Source organism: Sorex fumeus, unplaced genomic scaffold, assembly GCF_029834395.1.
Source record: "Sorex fumeus unplaced genomic scaffold, SorFum_2.1 ptg000039l, whole genome shotgun sequence".
Lineage (NCBI taxonomy): Eukaryota > Metazoa > Chordata > Mammalia > Eulipotyphla > Soricidae > Sorex > Sorex fumeus.
This window is the reverse complement of record NW_026606096.1, coordinates 2888044-2914211: the sequence shown is the minus strand read 5'-3', so window position 1 is coordinate 2914211 and position 26168 is coordinate 2888044. Positions and strand designations below refer to the sequence as shown.

The following is a 26168-nucleotide window of genomic DNA, read 5'->3' as shown; positions in this document are numbered from 1 at the left end:
TGACACCTAAGGATAGTAGATACATGGGACAGGAAGATTGCTCCATAGCTGGAAGCCTGCCTCATGAGCAAAAGGGAGAAGGAAGCTGGAATGGAGAAGGGATCACTAAGGAAATGATGGCTTGAGGAACCAGTCAGATGGGAGTTGTGTGCAGAAAGTAGATAAAGGACCAAACATGATAACCTCTCAGAGTCTGTATTGCAAACCATAATGCCCAAAGTAGAGCAAGAGTATGGGGAATATTGTCTGCCATGGAGGCAGGGGGAGGGTGGGAAAGGGGGGGGCATACCGGGAATATTGGTGGTGGGGAACGTGCACTGGTGGAGGGATGGTTGTTTGATCATTGTGTGATTGTAACCCAAACATGAAAGCTTGTAACTATCTCATGGTGATTCAATAAAATTTTTTAAAAAAGGGAGTGTCTCAAGTCCCAGAACTCTTTTGCCATTGACAGTACATCCCAGCCTAGAGCCAGGTCATGTGTGCGTGACCTGCCGACACAACCCTGTCTGCCGAGGGCTGCACTCTGGAGAGCTCTCTCTGCCAGGTGCTCAAGGGTGGCAGCTGGTACCTCCTCATGCCCCCCAGGACAGAACCCCCAACGCACACCCCTAATCCCCTCCATTGGACTTTGATTAAGTCTGAACCGGCAGCACCCTGCTGATACTGGGTTCTACCAAGAAGCCCCATCACCAGTACTCTGTCCTTGGGAGCTTGGCCAGCGTGTGCCTGAGAAATATTGCCACAGATGAATGCTTCTGGGGCCACAGGGACAGCCACACCAGGGCTCAGTCACAGGGCAAGCAGGGAGCAAAGCCCACGGACAGAGGCTTGACTCTCCAGCAAAGCTGGGTGCTTCAAAGCCCCCCTCAGCTCTGCCCGTCAGAGACCAGTGGGTGTGCAGAGATGTCTTTATTTGAACAGCTGGGACAATCACAGTTAGAGAAGCCCAGGGCCGGGTGTAAACTGGCTAAGCTGAGGAGAAGGCAGCCCTGTGAGGATGCCTGAAGTGAAGCAGGGGCTGAGGTGTTTTGAAACTGCATTTAGGTCATGGCTGCTCAGACAGACAAGCCAGATGTCTTCCTGAGCAGAGATGAAAAGGCAATAATGCGGCCACCCCCTTCCTCCCTGGCCTTCCTGGGAGAGGGAGCAAGGCAGTGCGCAACAGGTGAAGTGTGGCTCAGATAGGTCTCCTCAGCCCTGGCTCTCCCCCGGTCCCCCGGGGCTTTGTCCAGGCTCAGGGCCAGGCCCTGCTAGTTCAGTCGATCTTTTCTTTCTCCTCACAGCTCGTGCAGGTGGGGAATGCACACTGGCTGAATGTCCGAATTCTGGATCAGCTCAAACATGAATTTCACCTGGGTCTCGTAGGCTCGGATGGAGATTTTCTCATTGATTCCGTGGATGCTGAGGGACAGATTTGGGGTGAGAGGGGGGAGCCGGTTGCTGTAGTACAGGTAGATGCACACCCACACCCACATCCCCTGCAGCACCTGCCTGCCACACTTCAGGGGTATGACGGAGGTTCCTATGGCACTTGGGGATCTCTCCAGGACTATTCCCATGGCAAAGAATAATGGGACTGGGGAATAAAAACTCCTGGAGGGTTCAGAGGCCTCCTATTCTGGTATCCACTTTTTTTTTTTTGATTTTTGGGTCATACCTGGCAATGCACAGGGGTTACTCCTGGCTTTGCACTCAGGAATCACTCCTGGTGGTGCTCAGGGAACCATATGGGATGCTGGAAATCGAACCCGGGTCGGCTGTGTGCAAGGCAAATACCCTACCCACTGTACTATCGCTCCGGCCCTGGTATCCGTTTTGTAATTTTTCCTCTCTTCTCCGGCCAGAGTCCCCAGTCAGACCCATATCTAAGTCAGCACCTCCATCAAACGCCTGCAGAGGCATGAGAGAATTAGCTCTGGTCTCCAGGGGTTTTCTAGCTCATCCATGAACTTGACCACCACCTCTCATGCCACCAGCCCGCCTCCCCTCAACATCACACAGCACAATGAACAAAACAATTATACAACCATCCACCGAATCTCAAAGACAAAAGAAAATCAGAGTTGCAGCCTACTCTCCTCATTCCCCACCTTTACCTAAAAGCTATGAACTCTGCTCTGAAGCTCATTTTCAAAGCTTGGTTTTTTGTTTTTTTTTTGTTTTGTTTTTTGGTCACACTTGATGGTGCTCAGGGGTTTGTCCTGGTTCACGGCTTAGGAAACCATGCAGTGCTGGGGGTCAAACCCAGGCCTCCTACATACAAAGTGTGTTTCAGCCTATTGAGCTGTCTCCAGTCCCAAATCGTTTTGATTTTGTTAGAAACCAGCTCTGGACATGATAAGGAGCAGCGGTAAATGCAAATAACTCCCGTCATCCCCAGAACTAAAATTGGACTGGAGAAGCCACAAAGGTCTCACATCGCAACTTAAACTCGTGATCACCTTTCAGTTTCCTTTAGTGTATTTTCTTTTGAGAATTCGAAGCATGAACCCACCTAATGAGTCCACTTTTGACCTGTGAGCGGTACTGAGAATTCTGGAGTCTCAATTTTGGGGGAGGAAATAAGGCCCAGACGTGAAGCACTTTCCCAAAGGGAGGAAGAACCAGGATTGCACTCAAGGGTCCCAAGTCAAACATTATGTCCATCTCTGGAATCCAGCAGCCAGCCTTGGAGCAGACTTGGATTCTGGATTCTGCATGGTCTTCCTTTCAGTCTGTGCGAACCCTGATCTGCCTTGTTCTGGGATAGTAGATGACCCGGTCTGAAATGACAGCCCAGACTGAACTCGTCTTTCCCCTCTGCTATTCAAACCTGTTGTGGTCACTCACCTGCGGAAGCCCTGAGGCTGCAGGTAGACAGGGTTGAACCTGTAGATGTTGGTGGTGAGGTTCTGATAGTGGCGGCTGTCTGTGTTGCCAATACAAGTACCTGGAAAGGCAAGAACAAGGGCTTTATGTGAATCAAGCCCAGAGAGGGACTGGGATATGGGCAGTCCAGTGAGGACCCAGGGTCCTTGCAAATCTATGAGTGGGCCTGCAGATGGTTCCCCATTCTCATAACTTTCCTAAGACATCACCCAGCCAGAAATATGGCATTTGTTAGAGTCCAAAGCTGAGTGTCTGGGGCGGGATAATACCTAGATTTCATACCTATAGCCAGACTATTTCTGAAATTTAAATATCTGAAACCCGCATATCACTTCTTTAGTGCCCATGCTCTATCATCCTAGGTGAGGAATATATTCTTTCAGGGAGCTTTACTGTTATTAAGTGTTTCCTCTCAAAGCAGAACAAAATTTCCTGCTTTTCTCATCCTGTGATGGAGAAAACTCTTGACTCTTCTCTTAGGGGTCAAACCTCAGGTTTGCAAAGTCCTGGAACCCCTCTAGCGCCTCCCTGTCCTGTAGACACAGTGCTGAACACCCTGAGCTGGGCCCTGCTCCGGGAAGGAGGTTCTTCAGGAAAAGACAGCCCAGTAGCCAGTTTGAGTGCGGTGGGATATTGTGATATGGCTTTTTGTGGTTGGTTGATTTTCCACTCTTGACTTCAGAGGGCTAACTGGTCCCTTTAGGATTCCTTACTTGGGGGAGTTCTACCCCCCAGGACCCCTATTGAAAGAACTAAAGCAGAAAAGAGATTATCTATGGTGATTATCTATGGTGTTCTGAAGGGACAGTTGGGTTGGGGACCCATGAGGACTGAGAAAGGAGAGTCTGTGGGAGCCAGAGTCTCTGGATGGTGACTTTGAGAGAAATCGGAACTCTCAGAAGTTTGTAGAGAGTTCCGATTTGTTTGTAGCAGAAGTCTGAGGAGGTGGCTAGTAGCCTCGGGGAAAGACTGTTGGCAGTGTTCAGGGAGGTGAAGTCCACTATCCAGTAGGTCAGGGAATCTGAGGAAATCTCTAACTGGAAGTGACCTTGTGAGTAGAACAATGGTTGATCCTGTGTTGCTGCATAAGACCCAAAAGCCTGACTCAAAGTGGGGGATGTGAGGAGTATTTGCTGGCCTCAGTTTGAGGCTGAATTTCCTGATGAATAGATTTGATTTAAGTTGACTAAAACAAGGCTACATTCCAGAATTCTTTGCAGATTTGATCAAATCAAATCTCGGTAGTGGGTCCAGTTATTGCACTGTAACAACTTCCCCAAGTGATCCTCTTCCACTCATGAAGTGAAGAGGCACAGTATACATGTGAAAGGTTGTAGGCTGGGGGAACTGTACAGGGTCTGAACTGGGAGAGATGAAGAAACTGATGTGAATTGTAACAGCTGGAGGTGTCCCTGGGCTGGGGATTTAGAACTTCGCCACTGAGCAGTAATCCTAGAACGGGCCACTACCAGACTTGAAAGAATTTGGGGGAGTTCTATATCTCCTGGAAGGGCGAGTCTGGAGGGCTGTGTTCTATGCCCTCGTGCCTGGTCTAGGTTAAGCCAGGACCCAGCCTCCACTGACCTAATTGATTGTTTCTGTTCCTTTCCTGTTTGCTTTTGCACTTCCACTCCAAGGGGAAAATACAGTTCCACTCCCACCAGGAGGGGAGGCTGCCAGCTGTTTCCAGAATGAACAGCTGGGGTGGGGGAAGGGCAGCAGATGCTGCTCGGAAACAGGTTGGCTCCCGCTCCCCGGCCTCCAGCCTCAGCTGATGAAATCATTACCTGGGACAACAATGCTGACTTCCGGGAAGACGGACTGTATGGTCTGGCGGAGTAGCTGGTAACCCAAGGCCTGATCATCAGAGGGGCTGACAGGCAGGGGCTCAAAGGCACGCAACACATGCATCTGGACCCGCTCATCAGCCACGACATTCTTAACAAATTCTAGGACCTTGACGGAAGAAGCAAAAGGGAATTGGGTTTCTTCGTGACCTGCTGGCCAAGTATCTCTGAATTCCAAGAGTTCCGATTTCTCTCAGTGAGGCAGAGACCTGGTGTTAAGAGGCAGCTGTAGGGGCTGGAGAAATAGCACAGCAGGTAGGGCGTTTGCCTTGCACGCGGCCAACCTGGGTTCGATTCCCAGCCTCCCATATGGTCCCCTGAGCACTGCCAGGAGTAATTCCTGAGTGCAGTAATTCCTGCGTGCAGAACCAGGAATAATCTCTGTGCATCGCCAGATTTGACCCAAAAAGGAAAAAAAAAAAGCTGTAACGGTGGAACTTCACTGTTTCAGCCAGAGGGAGGGGAAAGAAGGGCTGGCCTGACTGGAGAGAGTCTATGGTATTGTACGTATGGGTCAACACTCAGGAGGCTGGTCAGATCAGGACATGACAACTGGGAGACATAAACTTGGTGGAGCTGTGAAGAGACAGCAGAGGGGCTATTGCAGCCATCTTGGGGCAGGAGGCTTGGTGACCTGCCCTCACACCAACTGGGGATTTTGGTGGTGTTGAAAGGCCACGTTTCTTTTTCTCCCTGGGCATCCCTGCTTCCTGTTTGTGACTACCCACACTGGAGTCAGGAAGATGAGCTCAACATAGGCAGACGGGAGCCGTGGGGCTGGTATTCACCTTTTCTCTTGCCTCCTTTCCTCAGGAAGGAACCTGAGGAAGCTCCTAGAAATTCAGTCTGAAATAACTAGAGCTGAACCCAGCAAAAGTCCTGGTCCCAAGCAGGATGCAGACCCGACCCTGAGGGTCAGGTCACATGCAGCTAAGCGGGAGGCTGCCTTAGAGTGTCACTCCTAGTTCATGACCACCCAGGTAAAGAATTCCTGCGCTGGTCTCAGCCAATGCTTTAGAACTGCCTCTGCTTAAAAAAAAAATTGGGTGGGACATGTTTCTCAGTAGCTGGCATCCAATCACCTAAAGGGAGGACCTTATCTCAAGAAGGACATATCCTCCATGGAGTCTGGAAATGAAATAAGGGTTCTTGCTTCTAGCTACGAAGCTACTTTTTTTTCTTTTTGGGTCATACCCAGCATTGCACAGGGGTTACTCCTGGCTCATGCACTCAGGAATTACTCCTGTCGGTGCTTGGAGGACCATATGTGATGCTGGGAATTGAACCCGGGTCGGTCACGTGCAAGGCAAACACCCTATCCGCTGTGCTATCGCTCCAGCCCCCGAAGCTACTTCTGAGCCAAACTAATTCCCAGCAAATGGAGAGGAAGGAGGAACTGGTCTCAGTTCACACTTATCAGAGCTTCTTCTCCCAAATACTCTAGCAAAATCAATATGAAGTCTTAATATATTCTCTACCCTTGGGTATGTTTCTGAAGCTGGTCTCTATAAGGTGTGTTGGGGCTGTCTCTGCTTTCCCTGCCCCAAATTAAAGAAATCCTGCCCCAGAAAGGGAAGGGACTTACTGATGAGACCCCTCAGTAAGATACATGAAGAACTCGATTTCCCACAGGTTACTAAGCTAGCTTCTGTGTTGACCTCATTTCCAGTTCTGAGACCATAAAGGGCATATAATAAATGTTAGTTTCACGGAACTGGAAAGATATAAATCAACAAAAGTTTTAAGACTTGTGCAAGCCTAGGGCAGAGCACTGAGTAGCAGAGTGCAAGACTGGCATATGAAAGACCTGGGGTCCATCCCTGGCTCTGCCAACAACAAAATGGTGAAAATGAATGGTTTGGGCTGGGAAGATGGCTCACAGGGTTGGAGTGCAAGCTCTGCATGTAGGAGCGAGACCTGGTTTCTGCCTCCAGCATGGCACATGATTCTTTGAAGCATCTCCTGAACACCACAAATGTGGTTGTGAAGCAACCCCCTCCAAAAAAAAATTGCTCAGGGATGTATTGCTAGGATGAGTGTCTGACCTCAAAGGATGGTTTTTTCTTTTTGGAACAAGAAGGGTGGTATTCATTTAGGATGGATTCCCTAGTACTGCATTCTGAACTTGTATTTGAGGATATAAAACTGATGAAGACAGAGCATGGAAAGAGGCCCAAAACAAATTGAGAAGTGACACCCAGTGCTGTGCTTCTGACCTGGGGCTTGCTCATCTAATGTGGACACTAACATGAGGCGCTATCCTGGACAGTAACCAGAGGCACGTGGATGGGAGTAGGAAGGACAACGGCATGAGGGACTCAAAAGCTCGTTAGTGCACACACTGAGCTCTTATTACCCTTATAGTTGGTATAGCACATATCCACATCATTATGTTGTTCTATTTCATGTGTAGACAGATTTTCCTGACTGGTGAAGGGTAAAGTTGTTGAAGGCAAAAACAGAGACATAAAAACCAGCCAGGGGTCAGAAAAATAGCTCAATGAGCAAGTGCTTGCTTTCTGTAGAGGAAGTCTGGATTTGATCCCCAGCACCACATGGTCCCCTGAGCACCAGGGGGAGTAGTTCCAGAGTACCACTTGGGTATCCCTCACTCCACTCCCCAAACAAAAAGAAAATAGAATTTCTCAACGGTGTCAAACACTTGAGTGAGTTCACATCTTCTGGGAGGCTGCTCCTTCGAGCATCTCTTAGCCTTGGCTGGAACCACAGCCGGTACTCAACTCTACCCAGGTCCTGCCTCTCCTCAGGCCTCAGGGAACGTCTCTTCAGGGAAGACTGGGGCTTTCTTTAGGGCTGCTCACACCCTCACCCCCAATCCACCCACTTTGTGACAGGCCATTCTAGGAGACTCTGGGGTGCTACACGCTCCCCTGGCTGAGCACAGGGTTTCTGGGATGCTCAGCATCACCCTGAGTACAGCCCAGAATAGCAGCCCCACTTCTATGCCCAGCACCACAGGGTGTGACTAAAAAAAAACAATCAAAACAAATAAACAACAAAAAAGTCGCCTTGGATAGAGAGACCAGTCAAAGAGCTGGAAAAGAGGCTTTGTAGGCAGGAAGTCTGGGTTTAACTCCTGGCACTGCATGGCCATCAAGCACTGCCAGGAGCAACCCCAGCGCTCCACGCCAGGAGTAGCTCCTGAGCACCAAACCAAAACATTAAAACATTTGTTCATGGGTTCCTGGTTTTATTTATACTGGTGCTGTGGGTGAGTGGGATCACTATATATCTGAAGCACAGACTCAACAACACTGAAAACATGGTGAGATCTAAGCTGAAACCACTGACCTTTGTAATGTGCCTGTCAAGGTGGCAGGCAGGGGTGGGGAGAATGGCATATGGGAACACTGATGGAGAGGCTGGTATTGAAATATTATATACCTAAGACTCAACTATCAACAACTTTGTAAATTGCAGTTCTTTAATTAAATATTTTTTTTTCTTTTTGAGAAACACCCGGTGATGCACAGGGGTTACTCCTGGGTTTTCACTCAGGAATTACCCCTGGTGGTGCTCAGGGGACCATACGGGATGCTGGGAATTGAACCTGGCAAACGCCCTACCCGCTGTGCTATTATTGCTCCAGCCCCAAATTATTTAAATAAGTTTTAAATGGAAAAAATTTTAAATTTCTTCATGAGAATTTGATTTGGGCTGGGGCCTTTCCAAGTTTTGCTGAAGTGTCCCAAACGCTACTCCAAGTATTTCTTGGACAACTAGACCAATGGTTCAATGCTAGGGCCCAAGGATGCAGTGTTGCTCAGGTCCCGCACTGCCTGTGACCCTCAGGGGCACATCCAGCAGTGCTCAGGGGCACTTCTAGGGCTGCATACAAGAGACCTCGAGGGCGTGTAGTGCTGAGCCAGATGCATCCTTGCATCATTTCCCCAATCATCCACCCCAGTCACCCTGTTTGTTTGATTATTTGCTTATTGCTGCCTCTTTCCCATTGAATATGTGTCATAGACATGGGAATCTGGGCTGTCCTCTTCATTCTGAAATGCTAAGTGGGGTTCCATGAAGTGTCTCCCCCTTATCTCTACACCCTGAGACCCTTTCAGAACCAACCCTGCTTTCCACCTATTTATGATGATCTTGGGTGGAGCGATAGCACAGAGGGTAGGGCGATTGCCTTGCACTCGGCAGACCCAGGTTTGATTCCTCTGTCCCTCTCAGAGAGCCCGGCAAGCTACCGAGAGCATCCCACCCGCATGGCAGAGCCTAGCAAGCTCCCTGTGGCATATTCAATATGCCAAAAACAGCAACAACAAGTCTCACAACAGAGACATTACTGGTGCCCACTCGAGCAAATCAATGAACAACAGGAGGACAGTGCTAAAGTGCTATGACGGTTTTATGAAGACCATCATAAGTAGGTGCTGGAGGCCTGGTTACGCCCACAACAGAGGACAACAGAGGTTGGCACTGGATGAAAAGCGGGAGAGACCAGGCCCTGGGGGAAGAAGAGACTCCGGAGCTACTTGTATTCTTGCCTGGCCAGCTCCAGTCTCTGCACCCATGGCCCTCAGACCAGCAGGTGTGTCTGCAATGTGCAGCAGTGGGCCACAGGGAGAGGAGTGACCAGGACAAGGGCACAGGACGGGGAAGCTTTCCACTGGGTGGTAGACAGGATGGTCCAGATAGTCAGCCTTCACAGGGATTGGGGAGGAGGGCCTGAACCCGGGGCGGTGAAAGCCCTGCTGGTGGGAAACAGCCTATGGAAAGGGCCTGGAGTAGGAACGAGGCTGGAAAAAACCCAGTGGAAAGAAGCTCAGTGAGGGGAATTTAGTGATTTCCTGGCCCTAAGAGCCCCCAGGGAGAGGACAACAGAGGTTGGCACTGGATGAAAAGCAACAGGGCCCAGAGCTCACATGGGCCCCAAGACCCCAGGAATGCTGGGGACTCTGGCAGGCAATAAGGTGGCCTCTGTCCCTGTGGAGCAGACAAAGGCCTCCCTGGGAAGCGCTTAAGGGGAAAGGACCACTGGAGTATCATGGCCAACCCCACCCTGCTTAAATTGGAAATTGAATTGCTCGGCCTCTTAATTGTTGGGTTGCTTCTTCTGATCATTTTTTTAACAGCTCAGCTTTACTGTTAAAATGTGTTTGAACTCAACCTGAGGTAGAACTAAACTGGCCTTGGGAAAGATGTCAACTGTTCTGGAGCTTCTATTTCTACTCTGGCTTCCAGTTCAAAGGCCTCTTCTTCAGAGAAGCAGGACCCAATCCTTATACAGGCCTATTTCTTTGTTTCTTGTCCAGCGGCCCCCACCCTCACCTCATGGACATTCACAGAGCACACATTTTGCCTTTGCAACGACACATTCAACTGGACAGTTTGTAGCTTCAAGTTCATGGCAGGCTTAGTCCTCTGCCTTCTCTCCTTAACTTTCTCAGACTTCCCATGAAACTTTATGATTAAGGATTTCAACTCTATATATTACTAATACTCCAGTTAGCCTCTCCTTAAAGTTTTCATACTTCTCTATTAATATACCATCAGCTTTCCAAACTTCTAAACCACTATAAGTCTTTGTGAACTTGCTCTTCCTGGAACTCACAAGTATCAGCACCTGGCCAACCACTCAAGTTAAAGTCTTTGGAATTCTGCCTTTCTCTCTGCTACACACATGACACATGGAATCTATCTCTCACACCTCAGGGTGATGAGCTTGGCTCACACACTGTGCTTCACGCGTGTTGTCTGAATTTCAGCCCGTTCCTGTTTCCTGTGGGTCCTGCTCTAGCATTCACCAGCAGAGGAGACACAAATGCACCATGGAGCTCTCATGTAGCTCACAGTTTTCTGTCCCTTCTCACCTGGCACACAAGGCTTTGACACTCAAACTGCAAATCTTATCACTTCTCAACTTACCCTACTTTTTTTTTTTTCTTTTTGGGTCACACCCAGCAATGCTCAGGGGTTGCTCCTGACTCTAAACTCAGGAATTACTCCTGGCAGTGCTCGGGGGACTGTATGGGATGCTGGGAATTGAAGCCGGGTCTGCTGCATGCAAGGCAAATGCCCTACTGGCCGTGCTATAGCTCCAATCCCAACTTACCCTACTATTGAGTCTGACTCTGAATGCCTTACTTATAGAAAGTCCTGTTTGTTTCTTACATTTCTGATGCACTTTCTGGAGGTTAAAGAAGACTTTCTTTCTTTTTTTTTATTAGTGAAACACCATGAGGTATAGTTGTAGACTTACAAATTTTTGTGCTTTGGTTTCAGTTATACAATGATCGAGTACCTATCCCTCCACCAGTGCCCATTCTCCACCACCACTAATCCCAGTATCCCTCCCACCCTCTATCCCCCATTCCACCATGCCTCTGTAGCAGGGCATTCCCTTTTGTTCTCTCTCCTTTTGGGTGCTGTGGTTTGCAAAAGAGGAATTGAGTGGCGATCATGTTTGGTCTATAGTTTACTTTCAGCATGCATCTCCCATCCTGGGCGGATCTAAAGAAGACTTTCTTAACCCATGTATACAATGTCAGTTCTCTTCTTTGAACTGGTTGTAGAGTAATCTGTTTCTCCCTAATTGTTATGAATCAGGAAGGTAAGTCGATAGGTAGTCCTCCTCCACCCCCCATCCCACTTCTGCCTACAGCAGTGAGTTCTTGGAAAATAAAACCAACTGGGGGGCTGGAGTGATAGTACAGTGGGTAGGGTGCTTGTCTGCATGGGGCCAACCTGACACATCCCATATAGTCTCCTGAGCAATGCCAGGAGTGATTCCTGTACATAGCAAGGAGTACCCTTGAGCATCACTGGGTGTGACCCAAAAAGTCCCAACCCTCCCCCCAAAAAACCCCAGAAATCCCCCAAAACCCCCAACTAGTTCCAAGGCTGCAAAAACCCCACCTTGAGAGCACATAAACTAAAGCCTGATAAGATCTTTTCTAGTGCCAACACAGACCTAGAGAAGGCTAGACCATCCTTCAAGAAGCTCCAGCAACAGAGACCCAAGAAACGAATTTCATTTTTATTTTTCTTTTTGGGTCACACCCGGCGATGCACAGGGTTACTCCTGGCTCATGCACTCAGGAATTACTCCTGGCGGTGCTTGAGGGAGGGACGATATGGGATGCTGGGAATTGAACCCGGGTCCTCTGCATGCAAGGCAAATGCCCTACCTGCTGTGCTATTGCTCCAGCCCCAACCCAAGAAAGGAATTTCAAAGACCATCAGCTACTCCCAACTCCACCCCTTTGGCAACCACCGAAGCTACAGACTCTTACCTAGGTAGAAAGGCCCAGGTGGGACAGCTTGCGAGAAATCCTATAAAAGCTAACCTGAGCAAAGGAAGCGTGTGTATTTGCTGCTGGGGGCCATATGTTGCCAGTGCCCATATGTTCGTGCCGAGCACATGTGTTACCCGCATCTCCCCTCTTGAGATGTGTACTTTCATATCTAACAACGGACTATGTACCGGAGGCCCTCCTCCACTCCAGAGAAGCCCATGTTCTCTCTTGATTACGTCTCTCCCCAACCCCTTTCCTCAAAACTTCCAAATAAAACCCATTTTAATTTTGCTGCTGTCTCTTCCTGAAATCCTTTTCTGTGAGAAAGATAAAGGTTTAGGAGAGTTTCCCTTCCTGCAAGCAAGGCCCACAGCAGACTCATCTCCCCAGTCATTCCCCAGGGTGACAGAGGCGGAGAGAGAGAAAAACGGCAGATTCTCTTCTCGAAGCTGTCGCCTCTCTCCTCCCCACTTCACCGAGGTCACTTGGGGACCCCGTCGGTATTAGTTAGAAACATAATATAGTATGGAGGATAAAATTAGACTCTGGAATTAGACTCTAGCTGTGCAATCTTGGACACATTACTCTCAGTTCCTCTATGCCTTAGTTCCCCTGATTAAATGAGGATAGCACAGTTTCTATCCACAGGGTGGTTATGGGGATTAGAGCAGTGCCAAATGCATAGCAAGCCCACAATGTATGTTTTCTGTCATTCATTAGTTGTCTCTCAACCTAGTATCCAAATTTTCCCAAATCAGAGATCACCTATTATAGCCAAGTGCATAAGAAGCCTTTGAAGAACACTGAACACATGAGAGCCTGAGGCAGTGCTAGATGGTAAGTAAACAAAGGTCCCCAGCTCCAATACTGAACTATTGTAAGAGCATGGGGTACGTACCTCCTGGACGGTCTGTGCTTGGTGAATGCGGAAGTTGACTGTGGCCTGGGCAACTGGAGGGATGACATTCACCTGGAGAGAGAACCATAAACCCAAGCCTGAGTAAAGTTCTCCGAACTGAGAAAATGCCAGATACTACCAGTAGGGAGACAGGAAGTTGATGAAGTGGTGATGACAGGAGCTGGAGGTGTCTCTGCTGTAGGCCAGAGTTGCCCATTCCTCTTGGTCGTGGACAGGATTACAGAGAGTGGTCACAGCAGCACCGCCTTGGCCATCGGCTCTTGCCCAGAACACCCACATGAGCATCAGTGAGGCCTCAGGACAGTGCACCCAGAGCCTCAGCAGGGCCCCACGATGGAGTGTGTGAGCCCTGAGGTGATGGGACCACAGCAGTGGTGGTTTCCCCTGTCCAGCTGCAAAGTCTGACTGTCCTTTGCCTGACCAGGAAGAGCTCAGCATTAAGAGAACTAGGGGATGGCACTTTCCCCCTTGCAGGTTCCAGCCACACCTCTTGCCTTGGACAAGTGTGGACAAAAGCTTCTGACTGGGGACAGGGGAAACAGGCTGATAGGCAGCAGCTGCGAGGTCTGGGAGAAGCATCATCTCTTTGCACTTCTGTTCTCTCCAGTGGTAATTGGGGCGATGACAGTTCGGAAACTGTTACAAGGATCACAGGGACCAACAAATGGGACCACATTCTGGACAGAGCAAACTCTATTCAGCAGCAAGAACACAGTCCTATTGTTCTGGTGATCACTGTGGGCAGCTGCGAGGACAGCGAGGGTCCAGCTGGCATGTGAACACTCAGTGGGTTATGTCAGGAATGAATTCTGAGGAACCATTCACGGCTCTTCAACCCTGCCTCAGGATCACCAGAGCGCTTCAAGCCACTCTGTCCTAGGTGAGTGGAAATCTGTGAACTGCATCCGAGCCTGGCAGTATTGCAAGTCCTTCCTATCCCCTCTCTTAAAAAAAAAATTATTGAGTCTTCGTAAATTGAGTTTCAGGCACACAATGTTTGAGCACTCATCCCTTTAACAGTGTCCCCCTTCCTTCCACCAGTGTCCCCCAGTTTTCCTCCTGCTCTTCAGTTTGCCTCTATGTCAGTCACTTTTTCCTCTCAGGCACTCTGGCTTGCAGTACCATTGCTGAAAGGGTATTGTGCGTCTCACTTTACCTCACTTCAGCACCCAGTTCTTGTACAGAGTGATCACTTCCCCTATCATTGCTGGTGTGGTCTCTTCCCTGTCCTAACTCCCCTTGCCCCTGTCCTCCACATCACTATGGCAATCTACTAAGGACCAGTTCTCCTGCCTTTCATTTGGTCGTGACCCTTCTGAACTGTCAGAAAGGCTGACTAATCTGGCTATGGTTTTGAAACAGAGATGCCTCTTAGTGGCCAAGATAACTGGAAATAGATTCATTGGATGGAAAGTATTTCTTGGAATAAAAATTCATCAAGCTATTGATTTATTGAAACCCATTTACATAACAATAAACCTCACAGAATTTATACTTGTCTCACACTACTTGGGGAAAATGACAATGTGTATATTATAATTGTATTAAAACAAAAGTTAGGAGATTTTATAAATGGAAAATAAGTTTCAGGGTACAACTAGCATAAAATACATTAATCATCCAATAAAGTTGGGGGGTAAATCTTTCAAAATATAAGAATAAATAAGACAGAGACACTTAGACCTTTTTTTTTCTTTTTGAGTCACGCCTGTCTATGCACAGGGATTACTCCTGGCTCTGCACTCTGGTATTACTTCTGGTAGTGCTCGGGGGACCCTATGGGATTCTGGGAATCAAAAGGTTGGCTGCATGCAAGGCAAACGCCCTACCCGCTGTACTGTCACTCCAGCCCCAGCCACCCTTGGAGTTTAATAAAAAATAGAGGCTAGAAACCTTTGGTGTATGTGACTTAAATGCTGTATGTAACAGGCTCTTCAGACTGGTATAATGGTTGTTTTTGAGGTTATATTGGCCAAACAAACCAAGAGAGGCCATGGACAACCCCTAAAATACAACCGTACCAAATGTGGGCAGCGATCTCGACCCCTTGTTCTGAGAGTTACTGAGCTGATGATGCAGACAGTTCAGCACCAGGTCTTTCTGTGATTTTAACCAGAGAAAGAAAGAAGAGTCAGGGGGTGAAGCCAGTAGATCAAGGGTGGTGGTTAGTGAGGGAGAGGCAGAAGGAAGAAGCATGTCACATTACCTTGATCCCTGCATTGAACATGGTGAGCGCCGTGGTCGTCCTAACCAATGCATTGGTTACGTCATTCTTCTCCATTAACCTAAAGCCAAAGGAGTTAGTCACACATTAGGAAGGACTGTCCAATGAGGAAAAGGAGGATGGAGAAATAGCTCCAAGGACTGAGTGAATACGTTGCAAGTGGGAAGCCTGGGTTCAAACCTTGGTACTACATGATCCACCAGACTTGTAGGCCTAACTCCCACAGACCCAGGAGTAGTATCACAGTACCACCCCTCATAAAAACAGACCAACAAGACAAAAAATGACAAGACTAAGGGAGGCTGGTGATGTGGTTCAGTAGTAGAGTTCAGGCCTTGTGTGTGTGAATCCTGGATTAACAGGGGGCCCCATGTATGAAATTCCTCTATCTGCTAACTGAACAGTTAGGCCCTGTTCTACAAGGAGAGGGGGGCCGCTGGGGTAGGTAGGAATCAGGTGGGAAATATGAAGGAAGGAAAGAGAAATCTTTACCTGCTTACAAGGGGTCGAAATAGCCACAGGTTGCCCAAGACTATATTGGCTGGAAAGGGAAACTGCAAGGAAAACAGTCAGCTGAGTGGGAATCAAGTTGGAGCCAAGGTCACGGGGGCCTGGGGCTCTCCAACCTTAGACTCAGCCTCAAGGTGAGCAGGAAGCAGCTCCACATGGAGCCTGTGTGCGTAGGTCTCAGAGAAGCACCGACATGCGGGGGCGGGGGGTGGTTTGGCAGACCCTCCGTCTTGGCCCTGCCACTGCTGGGACTAGGTGAGGGGCCTGAGATCTAGGCTGCAGCTGGGTCCTTTCACCACAGACAAGGTAACATCTCTGCCCCCCTTTCTTCTTCTCCCACAGCTCCCCAGCCAGACGAGACTCGATTCCTTCCCACACCTCTTTTGCCAGTAGCTGCAGTGTCGTCGTCAGGGTCCCGTCTTCAAACATATTCGGCATTGGGGTCTGCTCCAGTCTGGATGAGAAATGAAGTTGAGACTCCCTCAGACCGGAAGGAAGGAGGCCTCTGGCCCCTCCACCAGCCTCATCCTTTGAAGATCTCAGCACCAGCAGCAGCAGTAGCAGAAGGGGTTCCTCGACTCTGCCCACGAGCTGCCCTATCTGCCAAGTCCAAGTTGGGACACGCCTCTCTCATAGTTCCTTGCCACCTGCCAGTCTCCTCAGCCAACCAAGCTCATGAGGCAGGGCCAGCCTGGACTTTCCATGGCGTGCCTGTCCACTGCATGAAGCCTTGCCCGTGGCAGATATGTAACTGCTAAGCACAATGAACACAGTGGTTTTCTCTCTGCTTAGAAACTCAGCGAGTCGTGGGGATTCTTGCAGCCTTTATTTACCTTGCCAGGCAGAGAACTGGTCATTGCCAGCTCGTGATTTTTTTTTTCCTTTTTGGATCACACATGGCAATGCACAGAAGTTACTCCTGGCTCATGCACTCAGGAATTACTCCTGGTGGTGCTCGGGGGACCATATGGGATGCTGGGAATCAAACCCGGGCCAGCCGTGTGCAAGGCAAACGCCCTACCCACTGTCATATCGCTCTAGCCCCAGCTGTGATTTTTAACTTCTGCTCTGGACTTTGGGCTGCAGTGGCTCCCCGCCCCAGCTCTGCCTGCTGGCTTGCCCTCGCCTCTGACCATATGGTCAGGTGCTCACCTAACCATGCTGGGCCATGACTTGCCTGGATAGCTTTCTTCTTTCTGTCACCCCCACTCCAGCTTCAGGGCAGGAAACTCAAATGTGGGAAGTGGCAGATCTTCCCTGCTGGTCCTGGCCAGGGGGTAGGGCCAGGAGGTACTCACCGGGAGACGGCAGCTGCAAGGATGCCGATGCTCGTCTCCTTTGGAGGAGCTGAAGAATGGCCCGGCGTCATGTTTACTTGCAACAAGAGGCTGAGTTTACCCTTCTCGGAGACTGAAATCCTGTAGGAGAGGAGCAGAAGGGGCCTGATTTCCTTCTGCCATGATGAATCTCATAGGCTCACGTGTCTGGTGGGCCAGGAAGTCAGTTTCCTGATACATACAAAGGATCTACAAACTAGGGAGAATGGGAAGGGTGGAAATTCAGGACAATGAAAGCCAGAAGTGTACCACAGAGAGGCGTCCCAGCAAGGCTCACAGCACCAGGCTGGGGTCACCTCAAATGGGTGGGATGCCTTACTCACATGGCAACGGGCTTCTTGAGGCTGGGAATGAAACCGTCCAAGATAAAGCTGCCCTCATCCACGACGAAGGCCAGTTGGACGCCCCTGGCCTGCAGCAGCGCTGAGATCTTCTGAGCTCCATTCATCCCTGACACCTGCAATACTAAGCCTGGGGTCACAAGTCCTCAGCAAGTCTCCAGGGGCAGCTAGGGAGACCCACCCAAGTATGCTGTGGCTCCAGAACATTCCTTCCTGCTCCTTTTGGGACAGGGCCTCGGGGCTTTCCACATCCTGCCTCACAATGTCTTGGGCTGTCAGTCAGCAAGTCATGACCTCATTCCCCAAGTGAAGACACTGCGTCCCAGAGAGTGGTGAGACATATCCATTGAGGCCCTGTGTGCAGTTCTCTTCCTGCCCCATAGAGCTTCGCATGTGTGGTCAACAGCCTGATGCCTCAGTAGTACCAGACTTGGTTAAAAATCCTTGTTTAGGATCGGAGAGATAGTTCAGTGGGTAGGGAGCTTGCTTTGCGTGGCTAACCCATCCCCAGGACCCCATATGAACCCCTGAGCCTGCCAGGAGTGATCAGTGATGTCAGCTGAAAGTGGGCCCAAATAAAACAAAATTTTTGTTTCTGACTGGGTGAAGAAAGTCAACCTGGAAAGATCCTATACTGTGACTCCAGCTATACAACATAACATTCCAGATAATACAGAGATTTCAGCTGTTGCCAGGAACCGGAGGAAGGAGAGAGGGATGACTGGGCAGAGAAGAGAGGATTTGAGAGCCGTGAAACATATTAGGATGAAATCTCTGCATCGTCTTAGTTTTGCTAAACATCTCTAAAAGTATTTAAAATTTCAACCGTACGAGTGCTCGAAAGCATGGTCCCTGAAACAGAGTTGGGAGTAGCTCCTATGTTCTGCCACATATTGTCTAAAAACTAGAGGAAAAAGCCTTAAAATTCAGATATACTGGGGTTAGGGTAATAGAACAGTGGGCAGGGCATTTTTCTTGCATGTGGCCAACGCTGATTTGACCCCCAGCATCCCATAGTCCCCTGAGAACTGCGCCAGGAGTCATTAATTCCTGAGTGCAAAGCCAGAAATAAGCCCTGAGCATCACTGGTGTGGCCCAAAATCAAAGCGCAAATTTCAGATATACAGCACAGAACCTAGAAGTCTTTACTTTAGGCAAGTTTTGGTGCACAGATACAGAGACAGTGACCATGTAGCTGAACAATCAACTAGACTATCATGCAGTGTATCCCAAACAGGAGCCCAGACATGAATGAGTATGGAGAGAAATCCTACCTCCTCATCATGGCCCAGAGCAATGAAGAAAGATCTTCGGGGGACGTATTTTCTGATCAGCAGGAGCTCCAGGGCCTGCAGGATAGCCTGGGGGTAGAGGCACCATGGAAGTATAAGAAAATCAGGGTATGCAGCAGGGTGTTGGAGGTGGGGTCTGGCAGATTCCTCTAGTCTAAGGGATTGGTGCTCTGGAGTAGAGTCTGCATGCAACCTTTTCTATCTGGAGAAAGTGCTGAGTGGCTCCCTTGGGACCATCTCAAATCCGTTTTTATGGTTGAGAAACCAAAGCCCAGAAATGGCAAATGACCAGGTTGCCCAGGACACTGGCTCCCAGCTGGCTTCTCCCCTCAGGTGTCTACCTTTCCCAGGTCAGAGGGGCACCTATACTCTGGGTTGACCTTTAGGGCCCCAAGGCAGAGGGAACATCATGTTTCAGACCATCAAGGAATTCTTGTTGTCCAGTGTGCCTCGGCCATGGATGAAGCCATCATATTCCAGCCCAGAGAAGGGGGGAAACTCCCAGCCTTCTTCGGGGGCCGGCACCACATCGATGTGGGCCAGTAGCAGGTAGGGCTGCAAGCCAGGGTCCGAGCCTTGGACAGTGAACAGGTGGCTGTACTCTCCCACGACTTCATGCTGGATAAAATCGGTGCTGAATATTGTAGGAAAGGCTAGAAGCAAAGGGAACAAAAGCTAGGATGAAGTTTTCTGTTTCTTCTGGTTTTCTACCATGTGTTGGAAAAAAGCCCATTTAAAAAACATTGCAAAACAATACAAAATATATTATTTCTGTTCTGCTTTGGGGCAGGGATTGGGGTTTGAGATGGAAACATCTGAAATATGGTGGTGGGAAGGTGTAATGGTGGTGGGATTGGTGTTTGGATATTAAATGCGATCAAATACTGTGAACTACTTTATAAAATAAAAAAAATAAAAAAAATATAAAACACTGCAGCCTCCATCAGGAAGCCTCTGAAACAAAGTGTGGTTCCTGGCCAGCTCTGGCATCTCCCAACTCCCCTCTCCCTACATTTCAGCAGGTGGTTACTGCTCAGTAATGTGCCTTTAGGACTCCACCAGGAGGATGTGACATCTGGCTCCAGACCTGGCCTGCTGTGATCTGTGGTACAGCGCTATGCAGATTAGGGGTTATGCTGATTATGCAGATTAGCGCTATGCAGATTTAATTTGGAATATTGCAAGCCCACTGTCCAAATCTCTTGGACCCAAACATAACCTTTATGTAAAACAAAAATGAGCTATATTTTCCCTTTAACAAACACTATTCTTCCAATTGTGTGGCGTAGAGATAAACTTTTGCTCAGTACAAGGCTGCACTTTGTGCAGGTGTGGATGTTCCCAGGCTCTGTCCTTCAGATCACAGGTGGCTTTAGACAGACTGGAGAGAGAAACTTTATCTAAACTTGGGACTTGGTTGGAAATGTCCACAAAGACTTCTGGGGATACAAGAAAACAAAAGACCTGACATGTTTCAGTGTCTTCCAGCTGATCTAGTTTACTGTGATTCTACCTTGATTTCTTTATATGTCTACACTATGTTGGGCTGGAGCCATATCACAGCGGGTAGGGTGTTAGCCTTGCACGCAGCCAACATGGCCGACCTGAATTCTATTCCTCCGCCCCTCTCGGAGAGCCCGGCAAGCTACCAAGAGTATCTCGCCCGCATGGCAAAGCCTGGCAAGCTACCCGTGGCGTATTTGATATGCCAAACACAGTAACAAGTCTTACAGTGTTACTGGGCCTGCTCGAGCAAATCGATGAGCAACGGGAGGACAGTGACAGTGACAGTCTATACTATGTACTTCCAGCAAGGCTGCTGGAGATGAACCATATCTATTTGTCTTGCCAAAGTGTTAGTAATGGGGATGCCTGCTGTCCCCAGACCACCTTTTCCGATCCTGGAAAACTCTGGAGAAGCAGTTTTCCATTGGGTTTTTAAAGGTAATGTCACTACTTTTAATTAACTTGACATGTGAGAAGGTGGAGTTCTCCATCTTTTTACTTCGTTTGTCCTATCCTTCACACCCTGTACCCATGGTATGGCGGGGAGGGGAGAGAACTGATATGATCACTGACTGGAGTGATAGTACAATGGGTGGAGGGTACTTGCCTTGCATGCAACCAACCCAGGTTCCATCCCCGGCATCCCATATGGTCTCCCAAGCCCAGCTAGGAGCGATCCCTGAGCGAAGAGTCAGGAATAAACCCTGAGCACTGCTAGGTGTGTCACCCTACCCCAAATGTGGGGTGGAGATATGGCTCAAGAGGTAGAAAAATGCTATTTATGTGCAAAGCCCGAGTGTGACCCTAGCCACTGCGTGCCCGTCTCCCATCCCGTCCAAGTACCATTGCCTATGGCTGCCACAATTTTTTTTTAATGTGTTAGCAATGAATCTGGAGTAGGGCCTGGGTAGATGGAGAGTATATATGTTATGTCTGCTGTGTAGGTGTATATGGAGGATGAAGTAGGAACCTTGTTTAGGAAGAAATGTCTGATCTTACATGATATTTATAATACTTTGATTGATTCATATTGAATGACTGGGAGAGTTCAAGCTCCCACTCAACTAGGGCTTTGAAGAGCCCTGTCTGTTGTCTTCACTCAGATGCCCAGATTCTCCCTGCCTGCTATTCCACCAGGACAGACTGTGTGTGTTAGTTCATTCTTTGGTCAGACACAAAGTCAACTTCTTTCCCATCCCGTGAATAAACCTGGTCTCCAGAGCTATTTCCCCTGCCTTTCCCACAGTTTATATCTGACCTCTGCGGATGAATTCTCCAAACTCAGCCAGGGCTGTGGTGTTGTACTCTTCAGGGCTGAAGGACACCGTTGGAATCTGAATGGCACCTGCCAAGAGTCATGGTAAGAGGTGCAAGATTATAGTTAACTGCCTTGGTTTCTCCACAGCCCTCTGTATACAAAAAGTTTGTTTGCATTTCTTATCTTATTGTGGAGGACAAAGCCACCTGGTAAAGTTAGCCAAGTTTTCCATCACCCCAAAGGGAAGAAGTTGAGAAGTTGATTGAAGTGCTCAAAGGTTATCCAGATCAGCAGAATTGAGATTGGAAACCAGCTCTTTGGGTTATTTTTTGTTTGCTTGTTTTTGTTTTTAAAGATAATATGATTCTTGATAGCACAGCAGGTAGGGCGTTTGCCTTGCACACAGCCAACATGGCCAACCCGAATTCGATTCTTCTGCCCCTCGCCGAGAGTATCTTGCCCTCACGGCAAAGCCCAGCAAGCTACCCATGACATATTTGATATGCCAAACACAGTAACAAGTTTCACAATGTTACTGGGCCTGCTCGAGCAAATCGATGAATAACAGGAGGATAGTGATAGTGATAGTAATGATTCTTCACACTGGAGCAATAGTACAGAGAGTAAAGCCTTGCATGTGGCCAAGCCAGGTTCAATTCCCAGTCTTCCATATGGTCCCCCAAACATTGCCAGGACTTATTTCTTTTACTTTTTAAATTTATTTTTTAAAAATTATTATTTTTTTATTGAATCAAGTGTCGCTGTGAGATAGTTACAAAACTTTCATGATTTTTAGTCATACAATGTTACAATACCCATCCCTCCACCAGTGTACATTTCCCACCAACAATACCACCCCCTCCGTACCCTTCTCCCTTCCCCCAGCCTGCCTCGATGGCAGGCATCTCTCTCTCTCTCTCTCTCTCTCTCTTTCTCTCTCTCTCTCTCTTTCTCTCTCTCTCCCCTTGAGGGCATTTTTGTTTGCAATACAGAAACTGAATTTCAATTTATTTATTTATTTAATTTTTTTCATTAATTAATTAATTTATTTATTAGTGAAACACCATGAGGTACAGTTGCGGACTTACAAACTTTCGTGTTTGGGTTTCAGTCATACAATAATTGAATACCCATCCCTCCACCAGTGCCCATTCTCCACCACCAGTGATCCCAGTAGCCCTCCCACTACCACACCCCATCCTCCCACTCTACTCGCCTCTGGCAGGGCATTCCCTTTTGCTCACTCTTTTCATTAGGGTGCTGTAGTTTGCACCAGAGGTATTGAATGGCTATCGTGTTCGGTCTATAGTCTACATTCAGCATGCATCTCGCATCCTGAGTGATTCCTCCAAACATCCTGTACTTGGTGTTCCCTTCTCTGTCTGAGCTGCCTTTCCCCCCAGCATGTGAGGCCGGCTTCTAAGCCCTGGAGCAGACCTCCTGGTACTTATCTCAACTATTCTTGAGTGTTCGACTCCCATTCTGTTATTGTATATTCCCCAGATGAATACAGTCTTTCTATGTCTGTCCCTCTCTTTCTGGCTCATTTCACTTAGCATGATACTTTCCATGTAGAACCACTTGTATGTAAATTTCATGACTTCATCTTTTCTAACAGCTGCTTAGTATTCCATTGTGTAGATGTACCAAAGTTTCTTTAACCAGTCATCTGTTCTCGGGCACTCGGCTTTTTTTAAAAATATGGAACGCTTCACAAATTTGCATGTCATCCGTGCGCAGGGGCCATGCTAATCTTCTCTGTATCGTTCCAATTTTAGTATATGTGCTGCCGAAGTGAGCACAGCCAGGACCTATTTCTGAGTGTAGAGCCAGGTGTAACCCCAGAGCATCACTGGGTGTGATCTCCCCCTTCCAAATAAAGCTAGTATGTTTTTTTTTACTGTGCAATGAAACATTTTTATTCAATTAAATTTATGGGTTTTCTTTTCATTGAATCACCACGAGATACAGTTACAAAATTTCATGATTACATTTGAGTCATACAATGATCGAGCACCCACCACCCTTCTACCAGTGCACATTTTTCACCACCAGTGTTCCCAGTATCCCTCCCACCACCACCAATCCATCCCAACCCCTACGCCTCTGTAGTAGGTACATTTCTTCTTACTTTTTCTCTACATTTGGGTGTTATGGTTTGAAATACAGATAATGAGAGGCCATCATGTTTGGTCCTTAGTCTACATTCAGCACACATCTCCCATCCTGAGCGATCCCTCCAACTATCATTTACTTAGTGGTCCCTTCTCCATCCTAACTGTCTTTTCCCCTAGCACATGAGACTAATATGGTTATTAAAGGAAAATAAAGTCTAAGTGGTTGGAAAGATAGTACAGGGATTAAGGTGCTTGCCTTACATGTGACCAACTCTGGTTCAATTCCTGATACCACATATGTCCTCTGAAGCACTACCAGGAGTGCCCCTCAGCTCTGTTGGGTATGGGCCAGTGTGCCCTGTCCCACTCAAAGGAAAAGAAAGTCTAAAACAGGAGTGTTAATTTTGGATCCTGACCTGGAATGGGAAACTGCTATCCCCTACCTCCTAAGGCTTCTCTTTCCTGAGAAAAGCCCATCCTGTGGTGACTCCATGGAGCCCTCTGTCTGGGGTTCTGTGTGAATGCAGCTTTGGGTGCTGTTGTGTCTATTTCCCATGGGTGGGCTCTTTCAGAGCTCATGGATCTTCCACGCAAGACCAGCTGTGGGCCACACAAAGCCAGGGAAGGTGGAACACAGGATCTTCCAAGTAAGTTCCTCAGTTCTAAATAATCTCATCAGACCCCATAGAGATGTCTCAGTTCCTAAATTTCTACTAAGTACATGCTCTTGATTCCTGAGAATTTTCAATTCTGTTGGTTTTGGGCCACACTTGGTGATGTTCTAGGGTTACTTCCAGCTCTGCACTCAGGAATTATTCCTGGCAGTATTTGGGGGACTATCCGGGATGTTGGGGATAGAACTCTAAAGCAAGCACCTTACCCACTGTACCAGCACTCTGGCCTGAGAGTTTCCCATTCTTAAATAGCTGTTTATCAAATGGAAGGGGAAATGGTGAGCGCATGTAGATAGCTCTATAGGGAACCTAGCCCTTTGGATCGAGGGAGGGGCCCTGAGCCTCTGGAGAAGGAGAGCCTGTCACAGAGAGGGGGAAGCTGACAGATGAAAAAGCAGCTTTAGACAGGCACCTTTTTGTTGTTGTTGTTCTGTGTGAGAGGCGGGCTCAAGCTCCAGGCACTGGCTGTGCTCAGAGTGTTACTAGCAGGTCCTGCCGGATTTCTGTCCAGTATTTGCTGACTTCTGTGCACACTGTGGAGCGGTGCCCATTGCCTCTCACAGGATATTTCCACTCTGCTTGGAAAGTCCTTGTGCCAAGTATGTAGTCCAGCCCTTTGAGCCAAGTCCCCAAGAAAAACGTATCTGGCTTTTGCGCCATACCCAACGATGCTCAAGGCTTAACTCCTGGCGGTGCTCAGAGAACCATATGCAGTGCTGAGGATTGAATGAAGGTTAGCTTTATGCAAGCCAAGTGCTGGGGTTGGAGAGATAGTACAGCAAGTAGGGCACTTACCTTGAAAACGCTCACACAGGTACAATCCCTGGCATCCCATTTAGTCCCCTGAGCCCTGCCAGGAATAATTCTGAGCATTGGCGGTGTGCCTCACCTCCTTGCCCCTAAAGACAAGTGCTTTTTTTTTTTTTTTTATCTTTCCAGTCTCCATAGCCTTCACATCTACTATTTAATGAAAGGAACAAAGCTGGGGGCAGGTCCAAAGGTGAGGAAGCTGCTTATTATCCCACAGAAGCTGGAACTCAACAGAGATCACTCCCCTTTTCTGGAAAACGTTGATTTAGGAAGTTAGAGCTCTTAGAATTTGGTTCTTGTATTGGGTCACCCGTGGAAATGCTCAGCGGCTCAGAGGAGGCAGCCTTGGCTTGATGTCTTAAGAGAGGACGGACACCTTAATTAGGAGAGGAAATTAGGAACTATCCCCAGCCGGGTTTCCCCCTGCGCGTAGACACTGCTCCCTCTGCTGGAGCGGGCTGGAGCGGGGCTGGATATTGTCCAGTATTGGGCATCGCCTACGGGGATCTGGGTATTGTCACCAGAGCCCACGTGCAGTGAATTGCGGGATCCCTGCACAGAGGAAAGCCTCAGTGTCTCTCCTCGGAGATAAGATTAAGATCTTTCAGTCTTAAGGTACCGCCGAGACACAGCAGAGGAAAAAAACACCCAAAGGGTTAAAGTACAAATCAAGACTTTTGAAATGCTGGAGGCAAGCAGGGCTGGGCAGTGTGGCGACAGGGCGACCTTGGAGCTCCCAGGCTAGGCAGGGTTCACCGGAGTCCCCGTAAGCCGAGACTGGGAGCAGCAGGGCGTCCTCAACTGGGCACGAGGGGGGTGGGGGAGGAGTCGGGAGTCGGAGTCGTGCGGGAGGGGTGGAGGGGGTGGGGGAATCGAGAGGGGGGCAGGGGTAGGGTGTGGGCTAGAGCGCCCCTGGGTGCTGGAACTCCCGCACCAGTAGTGGATCCTCTGCGGCGGGCGAGGGAATCACGGGTCCGAGGATGGAGGTTCTCAGGTGAGCGAAGGGGACCCAGACTTACCTTTCAGCGCCTCTTTCATCGCGGTGCGCTCCTCGTCGTCGAACTGTGGAGGGATCCGCTGTCCCGCCTGATACTCCCCGCCCCGCAGCCCCTTCGCTCTGGAGACGGTGGCGATGCCCAGCAGCTGCACAGCTGCCAGGGTCAGCACGCAGATGAACGGCCGGGCCATTCTTCT

General features: G+C 48.7%; 1 protein-coding gene and 1 non-coding gene across 2 annotated transcripts; both read right to left on the bottom strand.

Annotated features, from left to right (window-relative positions):
* Positions 1-960: 960 nt before the first annotated feature.
* PM20D1 (peptidase M20 domain containing 1) lies at positions 961-26168 on the bottom strand. The gene is made up of 13 exons (XM_056119098.1): positions 25994-26168; positions 21374-21460; positions 19030-19262; positions 18592-18678; positions 17300-17433; positions 16938-17057; positions 16018-16093; positions 15622-15683; positions 15112-15190; positions 12885-12956; positions 4659-4827; positions 2833-2932; positions 961-1404 (listed from the first exon to the last, which is right to left on the bottom strand). Exons 1-13 carry the CDS (start codon positions 26160-26162, stop codon positions 1281-1283), a joined length of 1512 nt encoding a protein of 503 aa, XP_055975073.1. The 5' UTR covers positions 26163-26168; the 3' UTR covers positions 961-1280.
* Positions 23069-23175, bottom strand: LOC130028480 (U6 spliceosomal RNA). The gene has a single exon (XR_008793205.1). It is a non-coding gene; the product is annotated as a U6 spliceosomal RNA (small nuclear RNA).

Bases quoted from the DNA above. Each gene is read 5' to 3' on its own strand.
- PM20D1 (XM_056119098.1), bottom strand. From the start codon at position 26,162: ATGGCCCGGCCGTTCATCTGCGTGCTGACCCTGGCAGCTGTGCAGCTG. The intron at 19,263-21,373 runs GTCAGATATAAA...CTTTGCTTCTAG, and splicing joins TGGAGAATTCATCCGCAGAG to CCTTTCCTACAATATTCAGC. The intron at 17,058-17,299 runs GTGAGTAAGGCA...CCTCTCCTACAG, and splicing joins CTCAAGAAGCCCGTTGCCAT to GATTTCAGTCTCCGAGAAGG.